Raw genomic sequence first — 22,147 nt, forward strand, 5'->3', positions numbered from 1 at the left:
TCTCAGCTATAAAATCTTCAGCAAAAGGAATTTTCATTTCCAAGAGGACCAGTAAAAGGGTGTCCTTTTCTTGGGTTGGATCACATGACCTTCCCTAAACCAGTTCCTGTGGTCAGAGAAATGAAGTGTTCTGAATGGCCAGGTCTTAGTCAGCAGACTTCCCAACAGCCTTGGGAGAGGGCCAGCCCCACTTTTGCCACGTGGAATGAGAGTGGCTGCTCCCAGATGGAAGCCTAGTACTGTTCCCATCCTAATAAGTGGAGGGTAAATGCTACAAAGAAGAAAACAAGCCTTCAAAGGGGAGGAAGAAAGAAATACATATTCCTTATTTATACAATATAAACCATGCTTATGACTTGATATTATCTTGATTATCTAAATCAGTGGTGTAATTTAATATTTATAGGAAATTACATTAAACAAAATTATAATCTTCATCTCCTCTACACCCATTCTGCTCTCCCCTCTCCTGTTTGAGAGCAAACTCCCTTGGGTCCCCAGAGGACGCAGTGTTCTTATGCTGCTTTCTGGAAGCCCAGGGCCCCCACCAAAGTCCTACCCACCTGGTGTGGGTTCTATTTTCTGAACCAATTCCTCTTTCTGAGAATTAGTCAATTTCTGAGCTAGCGACCAACCTGCCCTTGGCCCCTTCTTACTATAAAATGAGGGGAATATTTAAGTGACCTTTAAGGCACCTTCTATAACCAATTTCTTTGGACTTTTCACTGAGACAAACCCTATAAAGCAAACCCTATTTGCATACCTGTTTGCATACCTCATTCCAATGGTTGTGTGGGAGGAGGACCCTTGCTCTTCTTCACACATTCATACATAGAGGGGGAAGCTCCCAATCTCTTCCAGAAAGCAATGAAGTCATCACTCCAGTCTCTTTCTTCTGCTTGTTCCTCCTCACAAGAAAGGGAGGTGCTAATCTGTTTGGTAAGAGCTTCACTTCCACTAGAGCCTATTTCCCTACTTGATGGGATTACAGGGTACTGCTCACTGGTAGCACAAAATATAATTCTTTTTGATGGTCTTGTGCTCATGCAGTAAGATCCCTCTCCTTCCCTGGTGCACACCTTTGCATTTCATGTCTCTGAGTACTAACCCACCTTGGGAGGGCTTGCTCAGCTCAGTGGGGAGGTATGCTGTTCTCTCTGCGTTCCAGTTCCTCCTGCCTTTCAGAAGCAGTCCTTGAACTTGCCGTAGGTGGACTGGAAGGCTGCACAGAACCCTTGACTTACTTTGAAAATACAGAGGTTTTTCTCTGGACTAGGGGGAAGGGGACCTACTTTTGGACTTAGATCTAAGTCACATTCTCTAATCTACTTTTCTCGGATCCCTGAATTCTATTGACTACTTCTTTGCCTAAAAAGATGATAATTTGAGCCCCCATTTGACTAGTACTTCTCTCTGTAGGTTAGAACCTAGCAAGGAGGAGAGGTAAGTTTTCACTCTTATCTACCTCTAATAGTCATTTCCAAATTACTTTCACATGCATTCTTATCACTTCATTCTCAAAACCACCTTGTGATAACTTCCAGGGCAGGAAATACTAATTCAATTAAATCCAAGGAAATAGAGATACAGAGGTCAAGAGACTTGTCCATGATCTAGTTAGTTAGTTGCAGAACAGGACTAGATCAGCATACACTGAGAATAGAATCTCAAAATGAGAGACACACTAACATTCTACAGCTTCAAAATATAACCAAAGAAATAATTCCTCCAGCACTTATTTACACTCTTCTGGCAAGAAATTGTTGTGAAAACTTAAGACTTCTAATCTTTATGTAGTATACAGAGTATAGACAAAAAAGAAAACTGCAGTTAACAAAGTATCATAATGTCAGATGCATGATTTAATTTCTAAGCTGCTGTGACACCGTAAACTTAATGATCACAAAAATTACACATTATTTTTGTGTAGCTCTGAGTAAATATTGTGGTGGTATATGCTCTGGTGAATATGTACAACTGTGTTGCTTCTGTTGTTTTTAAGGACCTCATTGTACAGGATATTGGATATCACTAGAGATAATGTAAGCCTTAAAGCCTGTCAAATTGAGATAGTCTGTGCACCTGCATCCAGTCGTCCACCCCTGCAGCAGTTCTGGGCAGCTGTCAGTGTTCCCACCCTCCCCCACATAACTGGGGGTATCAAGCTGCACATAGAATATTTCAGCTTATATACAAAGATGAAATAAGTAAATAGGCAAACCTTGGATATCAATCTTGGCAATCCAATACTAAACCAGGATATTCTGAACTCTACAAAGTAAATTGACAAAATAATTTTGAAAATTATACCTTGCACATATTTGATATAGAGGTAAACTCTTTCAAAAGGAAACTTTGCCCACAATCTTAATATCTCAAAGTAGTGTTGGAACATGTCTCTGCATGGTGAGCAAGGCCAATGAAGAAGAGAAAGAAATAACTGATGGCTATTCTCTAGTTGCCCTATCTAAGACTAGGAAGTGGTGTGAGCTAAAAAAACTATCTTCACCTAACATTTCTTATGTTTAGGTAGTTTTTTCATTTCACTGTGTGTGAAAGAGAGAAAAAGAGTGAGAGTTTGAGAGAAGGAGAGAGAGAAACAGTATCGATTTTTGTATGACATCTGGATCACTTTGTCCTGTGTTTATGAATGAAGTAAGGGACAGTAAAAATAAAGCTAATTCTATAGTCGATGGTTCACAAGCAGGATATAGGAGGAATGGGAGAGTTCTGAAATTCTGGGAGAATGGCAGCAGAAATTTAATCATATGCCTAGTCCATACTAGGTACTCACTATGTCCTTGCTTAAAGAGTTAAATTAACTGGGTTCATCACAGAATTCATTGACAGAATATATGCTAATTGACTACTTCTACTTGGTCGTAGTGGGAGGCTTGTGTTTTTTATGAGAAAGTACTAAAAGGATAAGAATAAAAGAAATTAAATACATTCTATTTATTTTTATTGATCTAAAAACTGTTTTACAAAAGGATTAGAAGATATCAACCTGTCATCATCCTAGATACAAACATTTAAACCCACCCGTCCCTCTAATTAGCTTTTCCTTTTGCATACAGAAGGGAAGCCTTTCAGACACAGCTGTTCTTAGGCCAGATTCTCTCAAGGGAATGACTCAGTCTCTGTCATGGAAAGACTAGTCAGAAACAAGCTATTGAGGAAGATGGAGAGACAAGAATATAAATGCACAGGAGTGTGGTTTACATAGGAGAATGTGGTAGACAAGCAACGTGAAGCTAATTTTGCTGAATCCCAGTGGTTCCTCTGCTCTGCCTGATTCTTGTGCCAGTGAAAATTGGAAACTTCAGAAAAGACTAAATGTGGAGCTCCTTAACATATGTGAAACTTCTTAACATTCTCCTTCCTACACGTAGAGAATTGGCACTTAATTTATTGCTCTTTTAATTGGACCTCATGATATATAAAATATACATCAAGATTCAGTGGAAGACAAGGTGATGTCCGCAAAAACGACAGACTTGCAAAAATAATCTGCCCCATGAAAGCAATGAGAAAACTCACAAAATTATCAGAATCAACATTTTCAGAATGCTAGAAATCAGCCAAAGTTCTGCAGCAATCTGGGTATTTTTTTTTCTTTTGAAGAAAAACAGCTGAATATCAGTAAGAACAGTAAGCTTTGCTGTGTTTTAACTTGTCCTACTCCCATTCTCTTCTTCTGTTCCAGCTCCATAGTAGCCTTGAAAACTGACAGCTTACAATCACAGTGGAAGCCATAAATTAAGCAGACCTTTCAGGCATCGGAGGAACACTCTACCCCACAGCAGTAGGATATACATTTTTCTCAAGTATACACAGAACATTCCCTAGGATAGGCCCTATGCTAGGCCATAAAACAAATCTCAATAAATTTAAAAGGACTGAAATAATACAAAATATTTATCCAGTAAGAGAAATACATTTGGGGAATTCACAAATTTATGGAAATTAAACAACACAATCATTTAAAAACCCATGGGTCGGTAAAGAAATCACAAGGAAAATTAGAAAATACCTTTATGGAAGAAAATGAAAACATGGCAAACAAAAAACCAAAGTAATACAAGTAATACATTCTTATGGGGAAATCGCAATACCAACAATGAGATAGGAAACCTAAAAAGAAAACAAAGAGAAATTCTGGAGCTAAAAGGTATAATAACTAAAGTAAAAAAAAATTCACTAGAGGGATTCAAAGGCAGATTTGAGCAGGCAGAAAAAAAAATCAGTGAAGATAGGACAATGGAAATCAACTTCATCTGAGGAACAAAAGAAAAAAGTTTAAACAGGGCACAGTGGCTCATGTCTGTAATCCCAGCACTTCAAAACAGGAAGAGCCCTTGAGACCAGGAGTTTGAGATCAGCCTGAGCAGGTTAGTGAGACCCTACCTCTATAGATAATTTTAAAAATTAGCTGAACATGGTGGCACATGCCTGTAGTCCTAGCTACTAGGGAGGCTGAAGTGGGAGAACTGCTTGATCCCAGGAGTTTGAGGCTGTTGTAAGGTATAATCATGCCACAGCACTCCAGCCTAGGAGGCAGAGTGAAACTGTCTCTTAACAAGAAAAAGAAAAAAGAATGCTTAAAGAAAAGTGAGCAGAGCCTAAGGGATCTGTGGGACAACATCAAACAGAATATATGTATTCTGGGATTTCTATAAGGAGAATGGAGAATGGGGAAGAGAGAATATTTATAGAAATAATGGCTGAAAAGTTCCCATATGGGATGAAATAAATGAATACAAACATCTAAAAAACTCAACAAACTCCAAGTAAGACGAACTAAAAGAGATCCACACCAAGACACATAATAATACAACTTTTGAGAGAAAGACAACGAGAGAATCCTGAAAGCAGCAAGACAGAAGGATCTCATCATTTACAAAGGATCCTCAATAAAACCACCTGCATATTTCCCATCAGAAACTTTAAAGGCCAGAAGGCAGTGGGGCAATATATTCAAAGTGCTGAGAGAAAAAAAATTGTCAACCAATAATCCTATTTCAGCACACTATCCTTCAAAATTAAGTAAGAAATTAAGACATCCTCATATTAACAAAAACTGAGGGAGTATTTTAGTGCATTTTCTGCTGCTCATTACAGAATACCTGAAACTGGGTAATTTGTAAAGAAAAGGAATTTATTTCTTATAGTTATGAAGGCTGAGATGTCCAGAGTCAAGGGGCCCCATCTGGTGAGAGCCTTCTTAGTAATGGGAACTCTGAAGAATCTTGAGGCCTGGAATCACATAGTGATGGGGCTGAACCTTGCTCAGGTCTCTCTTCCTCTTCTTACAAAGCCACCAGTTCCATGCCCATTAACCCATTATTCCATTCATCTATTAATCCATGAATAGATTAATCCATTCATGAAAGCTGTGCTTTCAAGATCCAGTTACCTCTTAAAGGCCCTTTCAATACTGCCACATTGTGGATTAAGTTTGTGACACACACAATTTGGAGGAAACATTCAACAAATAATAAATGACATTTACAACTCAACAACAACAGGACAAAAAATTTAATTTAAAAATGAAAAATATCTAAATAGACTTATCTGCAAAGAAGATAGATAAATATACAACAAGTACATTGAAAGATGCTGAACTTCATTAGCTGTTAGGGAAATGCAAATCAAAACCACTATAAGATACAACTTTCACACCCAGTAGGATGATTATAATCAAAACAAAGAACAATAACAAGTATTGGTAAGGATGTGGAGAAACTACATTGCTGCTGAGAATGTAAAATGGTATAGCCACTTTGGAAAATAGTCTGATAGATTATCAAATAGTTAACCATAGAGTTACTATACGACCCAGCATTTCCACTATTAGGTATATACCCAAGACACTTGAAAACATATGTTCACGATAAACTTGTAAATGAATATTCATAGCAGCATTATTCATAATAGCCAAAGATTGGACATATCCCAGGTGCCCATAAATTGATAAATAAATAATTACAATTTGGTGTGTATATATATATAATATATCATTATATGTATGGTATATATATAATATATCATTATATGTATGGTATATATATAATATATCATTATATGTATGGTATATATATAATATATCATTATATGTATGGTATATATATAATATATCATTATATGTATGGTATATATATAATATATCATTATATGTATGGTATATATATAATATATCATTATATGTATGGTATATATATAATATATCATTATATGTATGGTATATATATAATATATCATTATATGTATGGTATATATATAATATATCATTATATGTATGGTATATATAATTATATATAATGAAATATTAATTCAGTCACATAAAATTGAAATACAAAAGCAAGCTAAAATATGAATGAACCTTAAAAAACATTATGCTTAGTAAAAGAAACAAGGCATTAAAAGTCTGTGGCTTATCATATAGAAAGTTTTTCAATGGAATATTATTATATACGTAGTATGTCCAGAACAGATGAATCTACAAAGACAGAAAAACTAGTGGTTGCCAGGGGATCTGGAAGAGGGAGAAACGGGAAATGACTGCTAATGGTTATGGGGTTTTGTTTGGGGATGATACAAATGTTTAGGAATTACAGAGTGGTGATGGTTGCACAACCGTTTTGAATATACTTAGAAATCACTTAACTGCACATCTTTAAAGTATGAACTTTGTGGTATGAGAATTATATTTCAATTAAAAGAAAGGTTCAATGATTATCAAAGCAAAAATACTATAATTAAAATTAGTATTTTTCAACCAAGTAGCATAAACATTAGAATTAAATATAAAAAGTTAATGTGTTTTGTGTCACAAGTAAGTATAAAAGTTACTTGTGACACTTTCCTCCCTGGTCAAACTTATTTTTCTATGACTTCTAAAACGAATGCTAAATATCAAGAACTAGAAGATTTACTACCACTTTAAATACTCTGGAGTTAAGCACAGAGTGCCTGGCATTGTAGCTTAGCCTGCTTATTAAATTCTCTAGTATTTCACATGCATTGTCCAAGAACATTGTATTAGTAAGGGTACTCTAGAGAAACACAATGAATAAGGGGTGTGTGTGTGTGTGTGTGTGTTGTCAGAGAGGAGAGGACAGAGAGAGAGACTTATTTTAAGGAATTGGCTCACACGATTGTGGAAGATGGCAAGTCTAAACTCTGGAGGGTAGCCTGGCAGGATGGAGACCAGAGAAGAGCTGCGTTCTAGTCTGAAAGCAGTCTGCTGGCAAAATGTCCTCTTCTTCCTAGAAGGTGAGTCTTTTTCTATTACGGCCTTCATCTGATTGGAAGCGACCCACCCATATTACGGCAGGCAATCTTCTTTACTCTAAGTCTAGTGATTTAAATTTATATCTCATAAAAAAAAAAAAAACTCCACAGAAAAATCTAGAATACTGTTTGTGCAACTATCTGGGTACAATGGCCTAGCCAAGGTGAGACATAAGATTAACCATAATGGACATGATATAGTAACAAGAGCACTAGACTCTCATTCTAGACATCTGAGTTCCTCTTCAATTATCTTTGTATTCCTCAGCAAGGAACTTCATCTCTCTTAACTCCAATATCTTTATCTGTAAATATGGGGGATATTAATGTTTAAAATGAGAATATAAGGGTATGCGGGTGCAATCTGACATACTCTGCTTTTTCCCCCTGTTAAACTACATGTTAATGAGTTCCCTATAGCAAAAATGAAGAAATCATAAGTTTATTATTGATTTAAAATACCCTAAATTTGCTGTGTTCCAAATGCCTATGGAATATGTTGAAAGAAATCTGCTAATATCTCCAGAGAGCCTAAGTTTTCAAAAATAGTTTGCATGTATGTCTGTGTGTATGCATGCATTCATGTATTTTGTCCTTAAGTCCATTTTACATAGATAACGCACAACTGAAAGATCTGAGAAATATATAGATCACTCCATATTATATTCTGTCAGTGGCACCCCCAACATTTCTGCAATATAGTGATACTGCAACTTTGCAAATCCTTCCCTCTCCACCTACCCCAAAGAGTTAAAAGTATGGCTTCATTTTGCCTCCCTCCTGCATACCATGGGTCCCCAACTGTAGAATCTTCATCTAAATCTCCAAGAGTATTTCCCCTGAACTCCAAGTTCCTAAACTGCATCTCTACCTCATCAAAACTTAATGGTCCCATAATAGTTCATTCTTGCAAGTTCTTGCTATTGAAAATATAAACAGGTTAATTCGTTAAGATTCAGCTATCTGTAGCTGAAAACCACTCCATGTGAATCACTGTGCTAGATAACTTCACATTTGTTAATGGGTATAAGTGCTCATCAGTCAATGTTGTCAAAGCCCTTAACACTGTTTTGAAATACATTTCCTTACCCCTACTTAGACTCTTTTTATATTCTCCAGAATGGTTATTCCCACATTTCCAATTTCTGTTGATTCTAGTAACTCATGTCTATCCACCTATTCTATGTAGACAACTTTAATTCATATTCCACTGAGAAAACAGAGACCATCAGGGACTAACTTCTTTAACTTCCCATTACAAATCTCTGCTGATCTACAGAGACATCCTACAGTATTTCAGGCAAAAAGATATGTACATCCTCTTCTTCAAGGCTAACTCATCACCCTCCATTTCCTGTGGGATTTGCTCCATCACTATTTCCATATTTTTAATATATTTTTCCCATATGTTAATATCTTTAATCCCCTCCCCATATTTTTAATATCTTTAATTTCTTTCTTTTCTCCAGTATCTTCCTCTCAAAATACAAGCATGCTCAAGCAGGTATCACTCTTAAAAACAAAACAAAAATAAAATAAAATACGTTTCCTATAAAGGTGCCATTCCAAAGGCTTCCACCTGGGGCTAAGATTGCGTAACAGGGATAAGACTTAACTTTCTACCTGAAACTTCCCTAAAACAGACAAAATGTATCAAACCATGGTTCTTAAAACATTCTACAGGAGGTAATGAAGGACAGTGAACCCTGAGAGATGGGAAACAAAAAAAGGAAGCCCTACAATTGTCCCAGCCGGTGCCGTGACAGAGTTTCCAGGCTGTGGAGCAGGACAAGGGGACCCAGGAGAGCCAAACACACTCCCTGAGTTGAGAAGACAGACCTGAGAGGCTGGGCAGACCAAAGTAGCTAGAATTCACCGGGCAGGGTAGCAGAGGGAAGAGAGGTGCACAGAGAAAGAACCTGGGGATCTGCAGAGGGTGCCCTTGGAGTATTCAGCCAATCATCACGAGCATGTGAGGAAACTACCAGAGGCTGAAGGAAGAACCACCAAAAAGGATGAAAGGGAACACAGCCAGCTACTCACACAGAGCCAGGAATAATATCTGTTCTAGCCAGACTGGAAAATTTCATGTTCCCAGGGCATTAGGTTGAGTGCTTGTAAGAGTCTTGCCTCAGCAATGGGGGACAATTAGCTCTAGAAGGAACACTGCTCTGGTTCCTTCTACACATCTTAAAGACCCAAAGAAATCATTATTTCCAAGTAACTCAACTGCATCTGAGAACAAAGATCAATAATATTTGGTGGAATACAAAAAATTCCCAGTACCCAAAGGGCAAAATTCATGGTGTCTGGCATCCAGCCAAAAGTTACCAGGCATGCAAACAGGCAGGAACATGTGACCTATCATGAAGATAAAAAATGAATCAGAACTGACCCAGTCATGGAGCCAATATCCTGGCCAGGCTGGGCTTACTCCCTTTGCTTACCTTCTCCCACATCCTAATTTCAGCAGTTATCCAAGTCAGCCTCCCTCCATTCATGAGACCACTTTGTTCCCCATCTGCAAAGAAACTCAACTCCTGGACCTGGCAGGAGTTTCATCCCTACTTAACATTCGTTTTCTGGTCCACTCCTTGTCTAAAGAGATATTTTCCTTGCTTTTGGACATGGCTGAATCTTTTAAGTTTTTCTCTTTTCACATTTTAGCTCTCACTGCTATGTGTTTGGAGCACAGGCGACGCTTCAAAATGTGGTCTTACCGGACCATCTCAACTGAAAGTCCCCACCCATGACTTTCTGAAATGACTCCCTTGCTTTCAATAACACTACTCTCTTGGTTTTCCTCTTGCCTCTCTGATTACTGCCTTTTTTCTCTGAATTCCCCTTCTCTGCTTAACCATTAAATTATTAAAACCATTAACCACTTTTAAGGGCTCCACACTTGGCCCTTTGCTCTCCTGAATCTAAGCTTTGTAAGTGTGTGATCCCCGGAAATTTTATGAAGATTCTGAATTTTTTCAATCAGGAAAAAAAATGGTAGCAAATGGTACTAAAAGCACTATTTCATTTTCATATAGAGAAAAGAATGTTACTGGGATGTTTATAATAAACATAATTGTTGAGTTATTTAGACTTCCTCTGGGCGTTGTGGCAAGCACAGTGTATAATAAGTAGAAAGATATACTCCATTTGATAAGATGAAATATTCCTTAGAAGTCCATTCAGTTAATAAGAAATGTAAAAGAGTCCTTATAACTGCTAACAGTGGGTAGAACACATAGTAATACAGTGAGTTGGTTAAATAAAGGACAAATGATGGGTTGAGTACCTGTCTCCTGTTAATTATGAGTGCAGATGGGCTTGTGTTCATGTGTTGGTGAGAGTTTTCAATCATCAAATATTTATTTTTGTTAAATGGAAAAAAAATAATTTGAGACAGTATCTCGCCCTGTCACCAGCACGTAGTATAGTGTTACAATCATGGCTCACTGCAGTCTCGACCTCCCAGACTCAAGCAATACTCACACCTCAGTCTCCCGAGTAGCTCGGGCTATGTGTGGTGCTCCCATGTCTGGCTATGTTTAAAAAATTTTTTGTAGCAATGGGGCCTCACTATATATCCCACTCTGGTCTTGAACTCCTGGGCTTAAGCAATTCTCCTGCTTTGGCATCCCAGAGTGCTGGGATTATAGGCAAGAGCTACTGGGCCTGGCCCATCAAATATTTAGGTAGTACCTTTCAGGAGTTGCTAGACACTAGGGATATCCCTATGAACAAGACACAGCCTCCGCCTTCATTAAGTTTACCATTTAATCTTTTTGTTTTCCTCTTACTTATTTTAATGTTGTTGGTCCCTTTCCTAGAGGAAGTTGCTTAAAGGTGGCAATCTAAGAAGAAATAGGAGCGGAGTGATGAAACAAAGCATGAGAATACCTTAAGTAGTTCTGTTTCCAGTATCCTCAAGGGGTCCTCCTTTAAAACTGAAACCTGAAGAGGAATGTAGTTGGGTTATTTTTGTTTATTTGTTTGTTTCTGCTAACTGGACAGAGTAGCACAAATGAGCCAAAGGGGGAAAAAGTACTAAGAGAAGTGGGCATATTTCCTAAAATACCTCCCTGTTTTGATCATCTGTTAGAGCTCACTTTAGAATTGGAGATCAGAGGGGCTTGGCACTAGGGAAACAAAGGTCATACATAAATAAGTTAGGCCCTTCTTTTATAGATGAGTTGGTTAAGGGACTGGTTGACAAAGAGGACAGAATCCTTGTTCTGTGACACCAGGAAGTATCTATTACATGAGAACTTCCTTCTGGCGCCAGGAGGCATTTAGCTGGTGTTCTATAGGGGATGAGCCATGGCTGGGGGTTGCACTTTGAGCAAGGCCCGCTACTGGGAGAGGGAACAGGGAAAACATGAGCTCCTACAGGAGAGAGAATGGGCATAATAATGTAATAACTGACCTTCTACAATGCTCCACAGTTTCCACAGGAGCCTGCATGCTGGCAATCTCATTTAACTCTGGCAACTTTCATGGGTTATACACAGAGAAACAAGCTACAAGAGTATAAGTATGTGGCCTGAGGCCTCTCAGCTGATAAACGCAGAGATCTCCTCATGTCCACAGCAAAAGGGGCTCTTTTCAGTACATGCCACATGGCAGGATGGTATTTCTCTCCCGGGTTAACTCCACAATTAAACCAAGGTAGGCTTGGGACCACACACTGGAGACCAGAGCTGTGTGCTACAATTTCAAGGGCTGTTTTGGTACCAGAGTATTTTCACATTTCCAGGTATTGCCAATAAAATCACAAGTACTTAAAAGGAGAAAATCCCCTGAGACAGAACTTTCTTAGCTTCTGCAGAAGAGTGAAAGGCTGTTCCAGGGGTTTACAAAATAAGATTATTTTCAGACCTACGAGCCACACTCCTAACCCAGACTAGGACTGGGTTAGTATTCTCCAACATCCTTCAGGATTCTCCAACATCATGGAGGGCCACGGATTATGTAAACAGGCCTCCTACAGAAGACTTCACTAGAGCACCTTCACTTTCTGAAAGCTGGGCTTCTATACTAGGCTAATTGAGTATTCAAAGTCATTTACAGGAAACACACAGCATTCCAGTTGGAACTTGGGGTTCCCTGGACAGTTAAGCCTCAGCACCTGCTCCCTAAAATCTAGAGATATTGTTTAAAAAAAAATTTCCTGCAGAAGCTGCCTACAGTTTTTGTTGTCAAGACAATAAATGAGGGCTTTTTTCTTTTCTCCTGAAAGGCTGAGTCTTATCGCTTTCCCTCTCCCCAGCCTACCCCCAGCCCCATTTTTCATTGTTAATTTGTTAAGCCTGGCTTTTCCACCTTCAACCTCCACAAACCATCCAGGCACTGGCTTCTCCATGCTAAGGCCTCACGACTTTCGGAGGGAAGGGTAAAAAATCTTGCTGCAATCCTTAGATAAATAAACCAGCAGCAGAGGCCTGTTTGTGTTGTGGATGACAAAGGACTCCACATGTAGGCTTTGACTATTTCCATGGACGCCCAACCTGATGGCTGGTAGAGCCCGGGTGAAGGGAGTTTTCTTCCTTTCCTGGTCCGAAGAGTGGTGGCATCCTGCACAACACCAGGACAGAGGCTGCCCTGAGCCTGGAGCAGAGCCCAAGGCTTTGTGCAGACAAGGGACAGGCCTTGGGTTATCCAGACCTAACCCTGGGTCTTACATGTGACCTGTCCCCACCTGACTGGCTCCTCATGTGACTAGCATGCCACGTGGCAAACACACACTGGGACTAGCATTCCATGTGACTAACACACCACTGAGGAGGAGCATTCATTTTCCCAGCACGTGTGTGTGTCTGGTGGGGTGTGTTATAGACAGGAGGTTGAATACACGTGGTAAGACGCAGTCTGGATAATACAGAGAAGCTTATTTCCACAAGAATGTGCCCTCCCAGTGGGTGGGAGTGGGTCTCACCAACACCTTGCCACAACCAACAGTAGATGCTCAGTCCATAGGGGTATAGTTAATCCATGAGATTAATCCCTGAGTTGTCCAACAGAAATATAATGGGACCTGTATATTTAATTCTACATTTTTAGTAACCATATGATAATAATTTTAAATGGTGAAATTAATTTTTGTAATATATTTCATTTAACCTAATAGATCCAAAATGTTCTCAAAGATTGACATAAATTTATATTTTAAAATATTAATGAGAGCTTTTATATTCTTTTATTCATAGTAAGTTTTCAATACTGGTTATGCATTTTACACTATAGTACATGAATAGCCACATTTCAAGTGCTCAATAGCCTAATGTGGCTAATGGCTTCCATATTGGCCAGTGCTGATCTAGATTATTCATTTTCCTAGATCAAAAGTATAGGCAATTGGCCGAAGGTATGGCAATTCCTCCAGGCAACAGGAGGCTGTGGGTTGGTCCCACTGCTGTTTCTTAAGTACCTACTCACTACATAGTTTTGGCATGGCCTTCACAGAGGACAGAGGAAGCCTTTGCTCTTCCTGAGTCCTAAGTCCACATGACCTACCCAATTCTAGAGTTTCTCACCCATTACTTAATATGCTGTTGGAGGAAGGAAGTGGCAACAAATGGCCTTTTTTCTATGATGTGTAATTATCATCCCACCTCATGGCTCCCTTTTTAAAAAACAAACCAAGCCTGCATTGTTAAATGTTTCAATCTGTTAGGCACTGATCTGTGTTCCACCTGGGCATGCTCCTTTGACCTACACCACACCACCAGCAGGATTTCTGGCTTAATCCTTTATGCCAGTAGGGAAAGTAAGGCTTGGAAAAGCACTGCAATTTTAGGGTGAGAGAATTTGGGGGACGAAAAGAAAATTTCTAACGACGTCCCATCCATTTTTCCCTCAGTGAGGTCCCTCACGGGACCTGTGAAAAATGTCATGTGATGAAACCATGTACTTCAGACCCTAGCAGCCTGTAGTCAAAGCAAATGAAAGACCCTGGTACTATCTGAAACCCAGAATAGGCCCTGGAGTACAAAACTTGAGTCAGATCATTGCCCTAACTTTTACTAGCTGTGTGATATTGGGCAAGGCAATTCATAATACTAACTAGCATTTACTGATCTTCTCCCATGTACCAGGCTCTGACCTAGCCAACTGCTCATATACTTTCTCTTCCACTCAGAGAGATAATCCATTTTATAGATTAGAAAACTAGGGCTCAAAAAATGCAAATTCTGGAAGTCATATATCCAGCAAGCACGGAAGCCAGGGTGAAGAAATATTAAAGGTAATATTAAAAGAATTATTAAATATTTTGTTTTATAATGCAACTTAAGCCCTACTCACCACATTGAATATTTTTTAAATGTCACTAAAGAATTTCAAGACCATTGATGTACACACAAACAGTCTATACCTGTTTCACATCTAAGAGTTTGTAAAGCATAAGCAAATAGGAATTGATTTCAGTGTGCTTTATAAGATAAAAATAAAGGCTGTATTATTCATTTGCAGTATGTCACTTGTCAAAACCATGAAAAACACTGGGCTTTCAAAAGAGGTAGTTATACTTACACTGTTCAGCTCGAGAGGCTGTTGTAATCATCCAAGGAGAAGAAAAAGTAATAGCACTTTGAAAGTGGAAGGAGGTGACCAAATGCCAGATATTACAAACATGTTAAAGCAAACTGCAGTTATATGCTTATAAGAAATGTATATAAGGTACATTTCCTAACCTTCATTACAAGTCTGCAACTTGAAAACAGAGTTACAAGTGAAAATATAACTTAATTTCACAAAAATGAAAGAAATGGAGGTTAAATGAAAGATGATGAAACAAACAAAATAAAATAGCTGACTTTCTTGAAAGCGAACAGAGGGAGGGTGAGGAGGTGGAGTAGAAGAGAAAGGGAGGGAAGTAGGGAGGGAGGGGAAGACAGAGAAAGAAGACAGGGAGGGAAAGGCAAGTGCTGTGAAAAATAATCCCGAACTGGTGGGGTCAGACCGTTTCTTCAAGAAATAAAGAAACTGGCCATGACCTCCTCAGCGTTGAGGCTGGGTATAGTTTTTGTGACTGTTTAGAGAAATCTAGCGCTCTCCTCACCATTAATCTTTTCTAAAGAAAGACTTTGTTCTGCACCTGTATAAACAATTCAGATTTTAAAAACCTATTCGCCTGCCCCTAATGTGTGAGACTATATATTTATACTGATAGCTTCAAGTCATCAATAGTCGTTGCAGAGAGCTAGCCTGGCTCTCCTCGGTCCATCTCTTTGCCCCTCTTTGTCGCTCTCCTCTCCTTCACCTGGCAAGGCGATCCTAGAGTCAAGTTCAAGTTCAAGTTCAAACGCTCCAGGAAAGATTTCCACACTCTGTCAAATATTCCCTGCATTTCCCTACCCTAGAGAGAACTGAGGGCAAATGATCTTTTTATTCAAATTGTCCCAGAACCAGCCCACCCCCTGCCCCCAACCAAAAGACAACTTGTACAGGCAGAAAACCTTTGCAAATGTGGGTGAGCGGGAGGGGTTATGTGAAACATTTCCCCGGCCCCAAAACGCCCCCGCTAAGGGTAGCGTGGCCTGGGAGACTAAGGTGGAATGATGCCTGAGTGATGAAGTCAGCCTCTGCCAGCCACCTGTTGCAGCACTTCAGCCATCGAGCTGGACGCATTTGTTCTGCTGTACGAACTGGCGGGAGCCAGGCTGGCCCAGCTATCTCTGCCAGCTCTGTCCTGGACTGACTCCACATAGGTCCCCTTGCACCTTGCTCAGCTTGGGAGTCTGTGGACTTTCAGGAAAAGAACAAGTGAACACCTAAGCCGGTGTGACGACTCAGTTTCATCATTGTAAAATGGGGTAACCATATGCCAAACTCATACGGGTTTTATTACTCAGCGAGCTGCTCACAGGCCGCGAGTACAGTGACGGGCACACAGCGGGCACTCAGTCTCTGACCACTGGGGCCCGTATCCACAGAAGTACTTATCCCCTGACCAGGAACTGCGATGACCTTCGAGTTAGGAAATAATGAGACTGCAAAACTGTTGTGTTTTCTTGTGTGGAAGAGCAGGATGTTTTAGTCTTGTTTGGAATGGAACATGATCATTCAGGGTGCTCCTTTGTCGTTTTTACTTTGAATGGACGATTGTGCTAACTTAGCATTCTGCTTCCAGGAGCTCGCCCTTCAATACACAATCTATTAAATACAATAGCAAGGATTCCCTACACTATAATGCAAAGCGTTAGGGCCGGATCCTCCAACACACGCATTGTGGTATTAAAACAAAATCACATCACGCATGGAACTCTCGAGATAGTGGAAAATACCAGCTACAACATCCAGTGATGTGTGACCCCGAGGCACGGAGTTGACTAGAATACCGACGGGCCAGAATTTCAAAAAGCGGATTTTGAATCTTTTTTTCTACTTAGCCTAATAAGTTTGGGTCTTTTACTTAACGTCTATCTAGGCGGCTCAGCTTCAAGTTCTGCAAATTGGAGATAATATCATTAAGTTACAGATGTTATTTGAAAAGGCAACGAACCATTGTAACCATTTTTGTAAATCATGAAGGTATATTATAAGAAAATGAGGAGGAAAATGAGAGGTAACTTGTGCATTGTTGGATGTTGTTTGCCTGTTCTGCTTTTTCTCTTGTCCAGCAAGGCTTGGGTAGACAATCATACATCATGAATGGTTAACTTGAAAACTGAGTTCTACTGGAAAGACTGGCAGGCAAGCAGAGGTCGGAATCCCGTCGTTTCTAAGTGTCTGGTAATCTTTGCCACTGCTAAGATTACCTGGGGCTAGAAGCACGGTCGGTAGGAACAAGATGTGCCCCTTCACTCCCCGAAAGCTCACTTATCCTGCGCAGACATGTTGAAGGTCCGTCGGGCTTCAGAGCCCAAATCTCGGGTCTGCAGAGACGTCCCCTTCCCCCGCCTCCACCAACCGCTCTTCGGCATGCAGAAAAGCGGTCCCCACCCCTTCCACGCCCCTGCCCCACCTCTTGCCCCCCTTTACAACCCCCTCTTCTTTGCCCGGGGTGGTTTGTTCCAAGGAGTACAGATAGTCTTGTCAAAAGGCGCAGCTTACCGCGGTGCGCGCGGATTCTGGACTTGGGCGCCAACTTGTAGTCCACGCTCCCCGGGGTCAGCAGAGGGGCGCTCACGCTCTCGCCACCCACCTCGCTTTCTCACCCCGCGCTTCGCGGCCTGGCCTGGGTTTTCAGTCTTCCTTGGAGCGCTCTCTGGCCTCCGCCTCCGCCAGGGAGCGGAAGGCGGAGACAGCGAGACTGGCCAGGGGGGAGGAAAGAGGACGCGTGTGGTCAAGGGGGACAACGGGATGTCCACGGGCTCGGTGAGTGATCCCGAGGAGATGGAGCTTCGGGGGCTGCAGCGGGAGTACCCGGTCCCCGCCTCCAAGAGGCCGCCCCTCCGCGGCGTAGAGCGCAGCTACGCCTCGCCCAGTGACAACTCGTCGGCAGAGGAGGAGGACCCCGACGGCGAGGAGGAGCGCTGCGCTCTGGGCACAGCCGGCAGCGCGGAAGGCTGCAAGAGGAAGCGGCCCCGTGTGGCTGGGGGCGGCGGCGCAGGTGGTAGCGCGGGCGGTGGTGGCAAGAAGCCCCTCCCGGCCAAGGGCTCAGCCGCAGAGTGCAAGCAGTCGCAGCGGAACGCGGCCAACGCCCGTGAGCGCGCCCGGATGCGCGTGCTGAGCAAAGCCTTCTCCAGGCTCAAGACCAGCCTGCCCTGGGTACCCCCCGACACTAAGCTCTCCAAGCTGGACACGCTCCGGCTGGCTTCCAGTTACATCGCTCACCTGCGGCAGCTGTTGCAGGAGGACCGCTATGAGAACGGCTACGTGCACCCAGTGAACCTGGTAGGGGCGCGGCGCGCAAGGATTCGGGAGAGCAGCCAGGAGATACCCAGGGTGCTCCTGGGCGCCGGGCAGGGTCAGCCCGTTGGGAAGAATTCGAAAGGGGTGGAGGTTCTGGGACTGGGAACGAGAAGGCCAGTTTAGTTTCTCCCAAATCAAGGGAGTGGCCAGCCATTTCCCTGAAGAAGAATCAACCATCCGTGTCTGTTTGCATCGTTCTGAACATTGTACCCCAGTGACAGCCATTGACTAATATCCTACTTCCAGGGTAAATCTTGGTTCCATCTCAATCTGCCACCAGGTTGCAGACTGACGGCAAATCTCCCTTGCCCAACTTAATCCAGCTGAGTCGGGCAGGTTTGAATCGGCAAGCCCTTTCTTAAAGGAGGGAAGGCCGAGATCTATAAAAGAGCATTTGCATTTTTAGAAAAATTGCTTGTGGAAGATAGTAACGTTTCCCCAGATGGGATTTGTCTGGAAAGTCCCTCTCTGTTCTGCCAGCTCTCCCGTCTTGGGAAAAATCCTGTCCAAGCCCAGTTCCTACTTGGAGCTTGGAGTGGATGACTGTGTGTGTGTGTGTGTGTGTGTGTGTGTGTGTGTGTGTGTGTGTGTGTGTGTGTGTTAGGGGAAGGGAACTAACTAAACGACAGAATCTCAAAGTCATATGAGTTTCACCAAATTATCCTGCGGGCAAAGTCCAGGAAGAAGCGTGAACGGATATGGCAAGTCTCGGATTATCAACCTCCAGTAAAATGAAAATCTTAGTTCAGAGAGAGGACATGCAAATTCCCACAATGCTGATAAAATCTTAGCTACTCCAAGTCAGGAATATCTGGGGTTCGCGTAGGAGAGCGGTTTCGGTTTGAGACAATCGTTTCTCTCTAATATCTCACGTTCTTTTTGATTTACAGACATGGCCATTCGTGGTCTCGGGAAGACCGGACTCTGACACCAAAGAAGTTTCCGCAGCCAACAGACTATGTGGAACCACCGCTTAAATGGGACTGGAACTCACTTGATGGGATTATTCGTTAAATGCGAGTGTTTGGGGGCCACGGAGAGAAGGGAGAGCTCTTGAGATGGGAAGAAGTTTCCGCTGGATTCTCCTTGACCCTTCCCCTTTCCCTGGAACTGTGATCATGACAGGTGGCCGGCGTGGCTGTCACTGCACAGCGCCCACGGCTAAAGCTGCGCCGGATCTGGGCGACCACGTTTTGCCTCTCCAAAAAGAGCCTCCTTTCGTGACGAGACGCGGACGCAGGTCCACCCTCGGGCCCTAGCTCTGTAGACTAACTCTCGGCTGCTGCCCCAGCCCGCGCCAGACAGCCCACGGATCCGTTCTCAGCGGAGCCAGATTCATCGCACACTTGCGGGACGGTTCCACACAGCCCGGGCCTTTCGCGGTGACACCATGGTTAGGGAACGGTTAGAACGCGCTCTACATCCGCTTTAAAGACAGAGGTCTAGACGTGAGATCCGCGTCGGGACAGGGTTTTAAGTGACAAAGAAGGGCGAGTGGTTTCTCTGGGCCAGGTTCGTACCCCAGCACAGCGCCCTTCTAACGGGCGGGAGGAAGCCCGCTGCTCGCAGGGCTAGGTGGAGACACACTTCCCAGACCACCGCAGGCGGGTTTTACCCGGAGAGCTCTGGGCCGTTCGGCCTCCCTGCCGGGTGGCTTCTTCAATCCCGTCTCCTTCCCAAGCTCCCGGCTTTTTCTAATCAGGCAGGCGTCTGTCAACCCTCTCCACTTCTGGGCTGAAGCCTCCCCAAGCCCCGCTGCGCCAACCTGTGTGGGCTCTTCTTCGGGCCTCCCTCTCCGCCCCGCTCCTGCTCCTACCTGCAGCACCCCCAGCTCCGACTCCAGACTCTCTGCATCACGTCTCCCCACTCCAAGCTCCGGGCGCCCCAACTCCAACACCGCGTCCTGCCGCGCAGGTTCTTCCCCGCGCGGAGGAGCGCGCAGGGTGGGCGGCTTACCATAGCAAGTGATCCTGCGATAGGGAACGCGCCCTTGCCCCGAGGCTGCACTACCACAGGAAATAACATATGTAAATAAATTTATTTTTTTATGAATAATAAAACGCGCTGTAAAAACTGTGTGCCCCTTGGAGGTGTCAGGATGTGGTCTTTGTTGCCCTTTACTGAGAGGGTTTGGCTGTAGAAGTTAACTTTTAAGGGCTGATCTCCTCTGGTCAGGGCGGTGGGTCATTGCGGGAGGAATGGTGGCGATCACTTTTGGATCACTCCATTTCCAAAGGTCGTTCTTTATTAATCTCTATGATTCTGCTGCTTCTCCGCGCCGGGCTTCCTGGAAGGCCAGAACTGGAGGCCTAATAAAAGTCCTAAGAGTCTTGAGGCCCCTGCTGTCCTGACAGACATACACTCCTCAAGCTAACATAGGTGCACGTCTCTCATACACACACACACACACAACACACACAGCAGCTACTCCAGCTAAAAGCACACTCCAATCCTTACAATTGCAAGTAGTTCAAAAAAACCCCTAAGGCCCACCCACAAGTCTCCAGTGTAACTGGCAGAATAAAACCCTAATATAAGAAGCCAATTTGTATTTCAACGGTGCTTTTCTTTTATCAAATGTTTATATATCTTTTTAAACATACATTCATTTTCCGTGTTATTTTCTTCCATTTGCACTGCAATTTTTGTAGAAGGTAACAACTTGGAAACCCTATAATACAATTTTTAAAATGGCTGGTTCTTTTAAAAGCAACGTTCTCTTTGTAGAAAATTTAGAAAAGTGTAAAGGATAAAACTACACAAACAACTGCCCAACTTGGGGTTCTGTCCATTTTGTGCAATTGAAAGGCAGTTTTCCTGACCCTGAGAGAAAAATACAGCTGGATTTTAGTTAGGAGGTAAGGGGGGTTGGGGTGGGGAGAGTGACTTCCTGTTTTGAGTTCAACCAACCAAAATGCTAAAGAACTGCTTTCTGACAAGATTGTCTTGGGCTTTTATTCATAACCTGGGACGGAACCTGCCCTGGGGATCCAGTCTTACATCAGTGGTGTCTGTGGCATTAGGGGCTTTCTGACAAAAGGGAACCTGAAGTAACCTGTGGCAGGAAACCCTACCAAGCACTTCAGCGGTGAGTCCTGGGTAGAAAGCTTCTTGAGGAAGAGTGTCTGCTGGAGGCCAGATCTTAGTCAAGGTGACTTCCAAAAAGTCCAGCAAATTAGGCTCTTTTCAAAGAAAGGAGGCAGCTCAGTGTATGTTGGTTAAAGGGAACCTGAGTGTCTAAAGAACCCAGCTTGAAATTCAAGCTTTGCCACAGGATTAGTGAGCATGTGCAAGTTACATTATGAACACCTCTGAGCCTCAGTTTCCTCTTCCGTAGAATGGGGGTCATCACAGTGCCTACCTGGAATATTGCCTTAGGAATAAATATGATAATGTATTTAAACAAATCATTTAATATGCAATGAGCAGTGCACTTAAATGCTGGTCACTAAAGGAAATCCAGAGGCAGAGGGAACCACTTCTGCAAAGGGGGATACTTTAAACAGGTGTGACATTCGCAGAGTCCAGCCTTTAAGGTTGGGTCTTGTTTTGAGATGCCTGGATTACAACCGTGAAAGAGAAATGTCCCACAAGAGTGGACAAACAGAAATACAGAAAAACAGAAAGAATAGCTATATTTGTAGTGAATACAAATAAGAACAAGCATTTGAATAAACAAGGAAATATTTGGGCAAATTTCCACAAGTGAAAGAATAATATTTAAAATATGTGTTTCTATAATTATATTCCTTCTAGCCAACTCAGGAGTAAACTCACAGATTTTCTGTCTCTAACCCCCAATTAAGGTGATGCTTGTCACTGACTCACATGTACAGGGAGTGTTGCACTGCACCCTGGAAATTCATTTTAATGACCACTTTATAGTCCTATAGTTTATGAAGAAAAAAAAACTTTCTCAAGAATGCTATGCTCCACAGTTTCTGTAAAAATCCAATGCCAGGAATTATGTTATTTAAGAAAAGAAGAAAAAGAAAGAGGCCACTTT

The 22,147-nt window shown here is 42.3% G+C and overlaps 1 protein-coding gene and 1 long non-coding RNA gene across 4 annotated transcripts in view; one reads left to right on the top strand and one right to left on the bottom strand.

The window, feature by feature from the left end:
* LOC129524405 (uncharacterized) overlaps window positions 1–17,386 on the bottom strand; it is a 210,759-nt gene extending 193,373 nt beyond the window's left edge. The window contains exon 1 of one of the 3 annotated variants that reach the window (XR_010134966.1): window positions 17,341–17,386. This is a non-coding gene — a long non-coding RNA (uncharacterized lncRNA). Of the gene's footprint in view, window positions 1–775; window positions 796–17,340 lie in introns of those variants that run through there. The other 2 variants (XR_010134967.1, XR_010134965.1) reach the window with 2 other exon arrangements.
* On the top strand, window positions 17,347–20,217 carry MSC (musculin). Its single transcript, XM_004047142.5, has 2 exons — window positions 17,347–18,123; window positions 19,032–20,217. The coding sequence occupies exons 1-2, from the start codon at window positions 17,590–17,592 to the stop codon at window positions 19,116–19,118; spliced, it is 621 nt and encodes a 206-aa protein (XP_004047190.1). The 5' UTR covers window positions 17,347–17,589; the 3' UTR covers window positions 19,119–20,217.
* Window positions 20,218–22,147: the final 1,930 nt, after the last annotated feature.

The sequence above is a fragment of the Gorilla gorilla genome, chromosome 7 (assembly GCF_029281585.2).
Source record: "Gorilla gorilla gorilla isolate KB3781 chromosome 7, NHGRI_mGorGor1-v2.1_pri, whole genome shotgun sequence".
In the NCBI taxonomy this organism is placed as follows: Eukaryota; Metazoa; Chordata; class Mammalia; order Primates; family Hominidae; genus Gorilla; species Gorilla gorilla.

Excerpts from the sequence above, each read along its gene's own strand:
- MSC (XM_004047142.5), top strand. The coding sequence starts at position 17,590 with ATGTCCACGGGCTCGGTGAGTGATCCCGAGGAGATGGAGCTTCGGGGG. Across the intron at positions 18,124-19,031 it reads ACGTGCACCCAGTGAACCTG|ACATGGCCATTCGTGGTCTC; the intron begins GTAGGGGCGCGG and ends TTTGATTTACAG.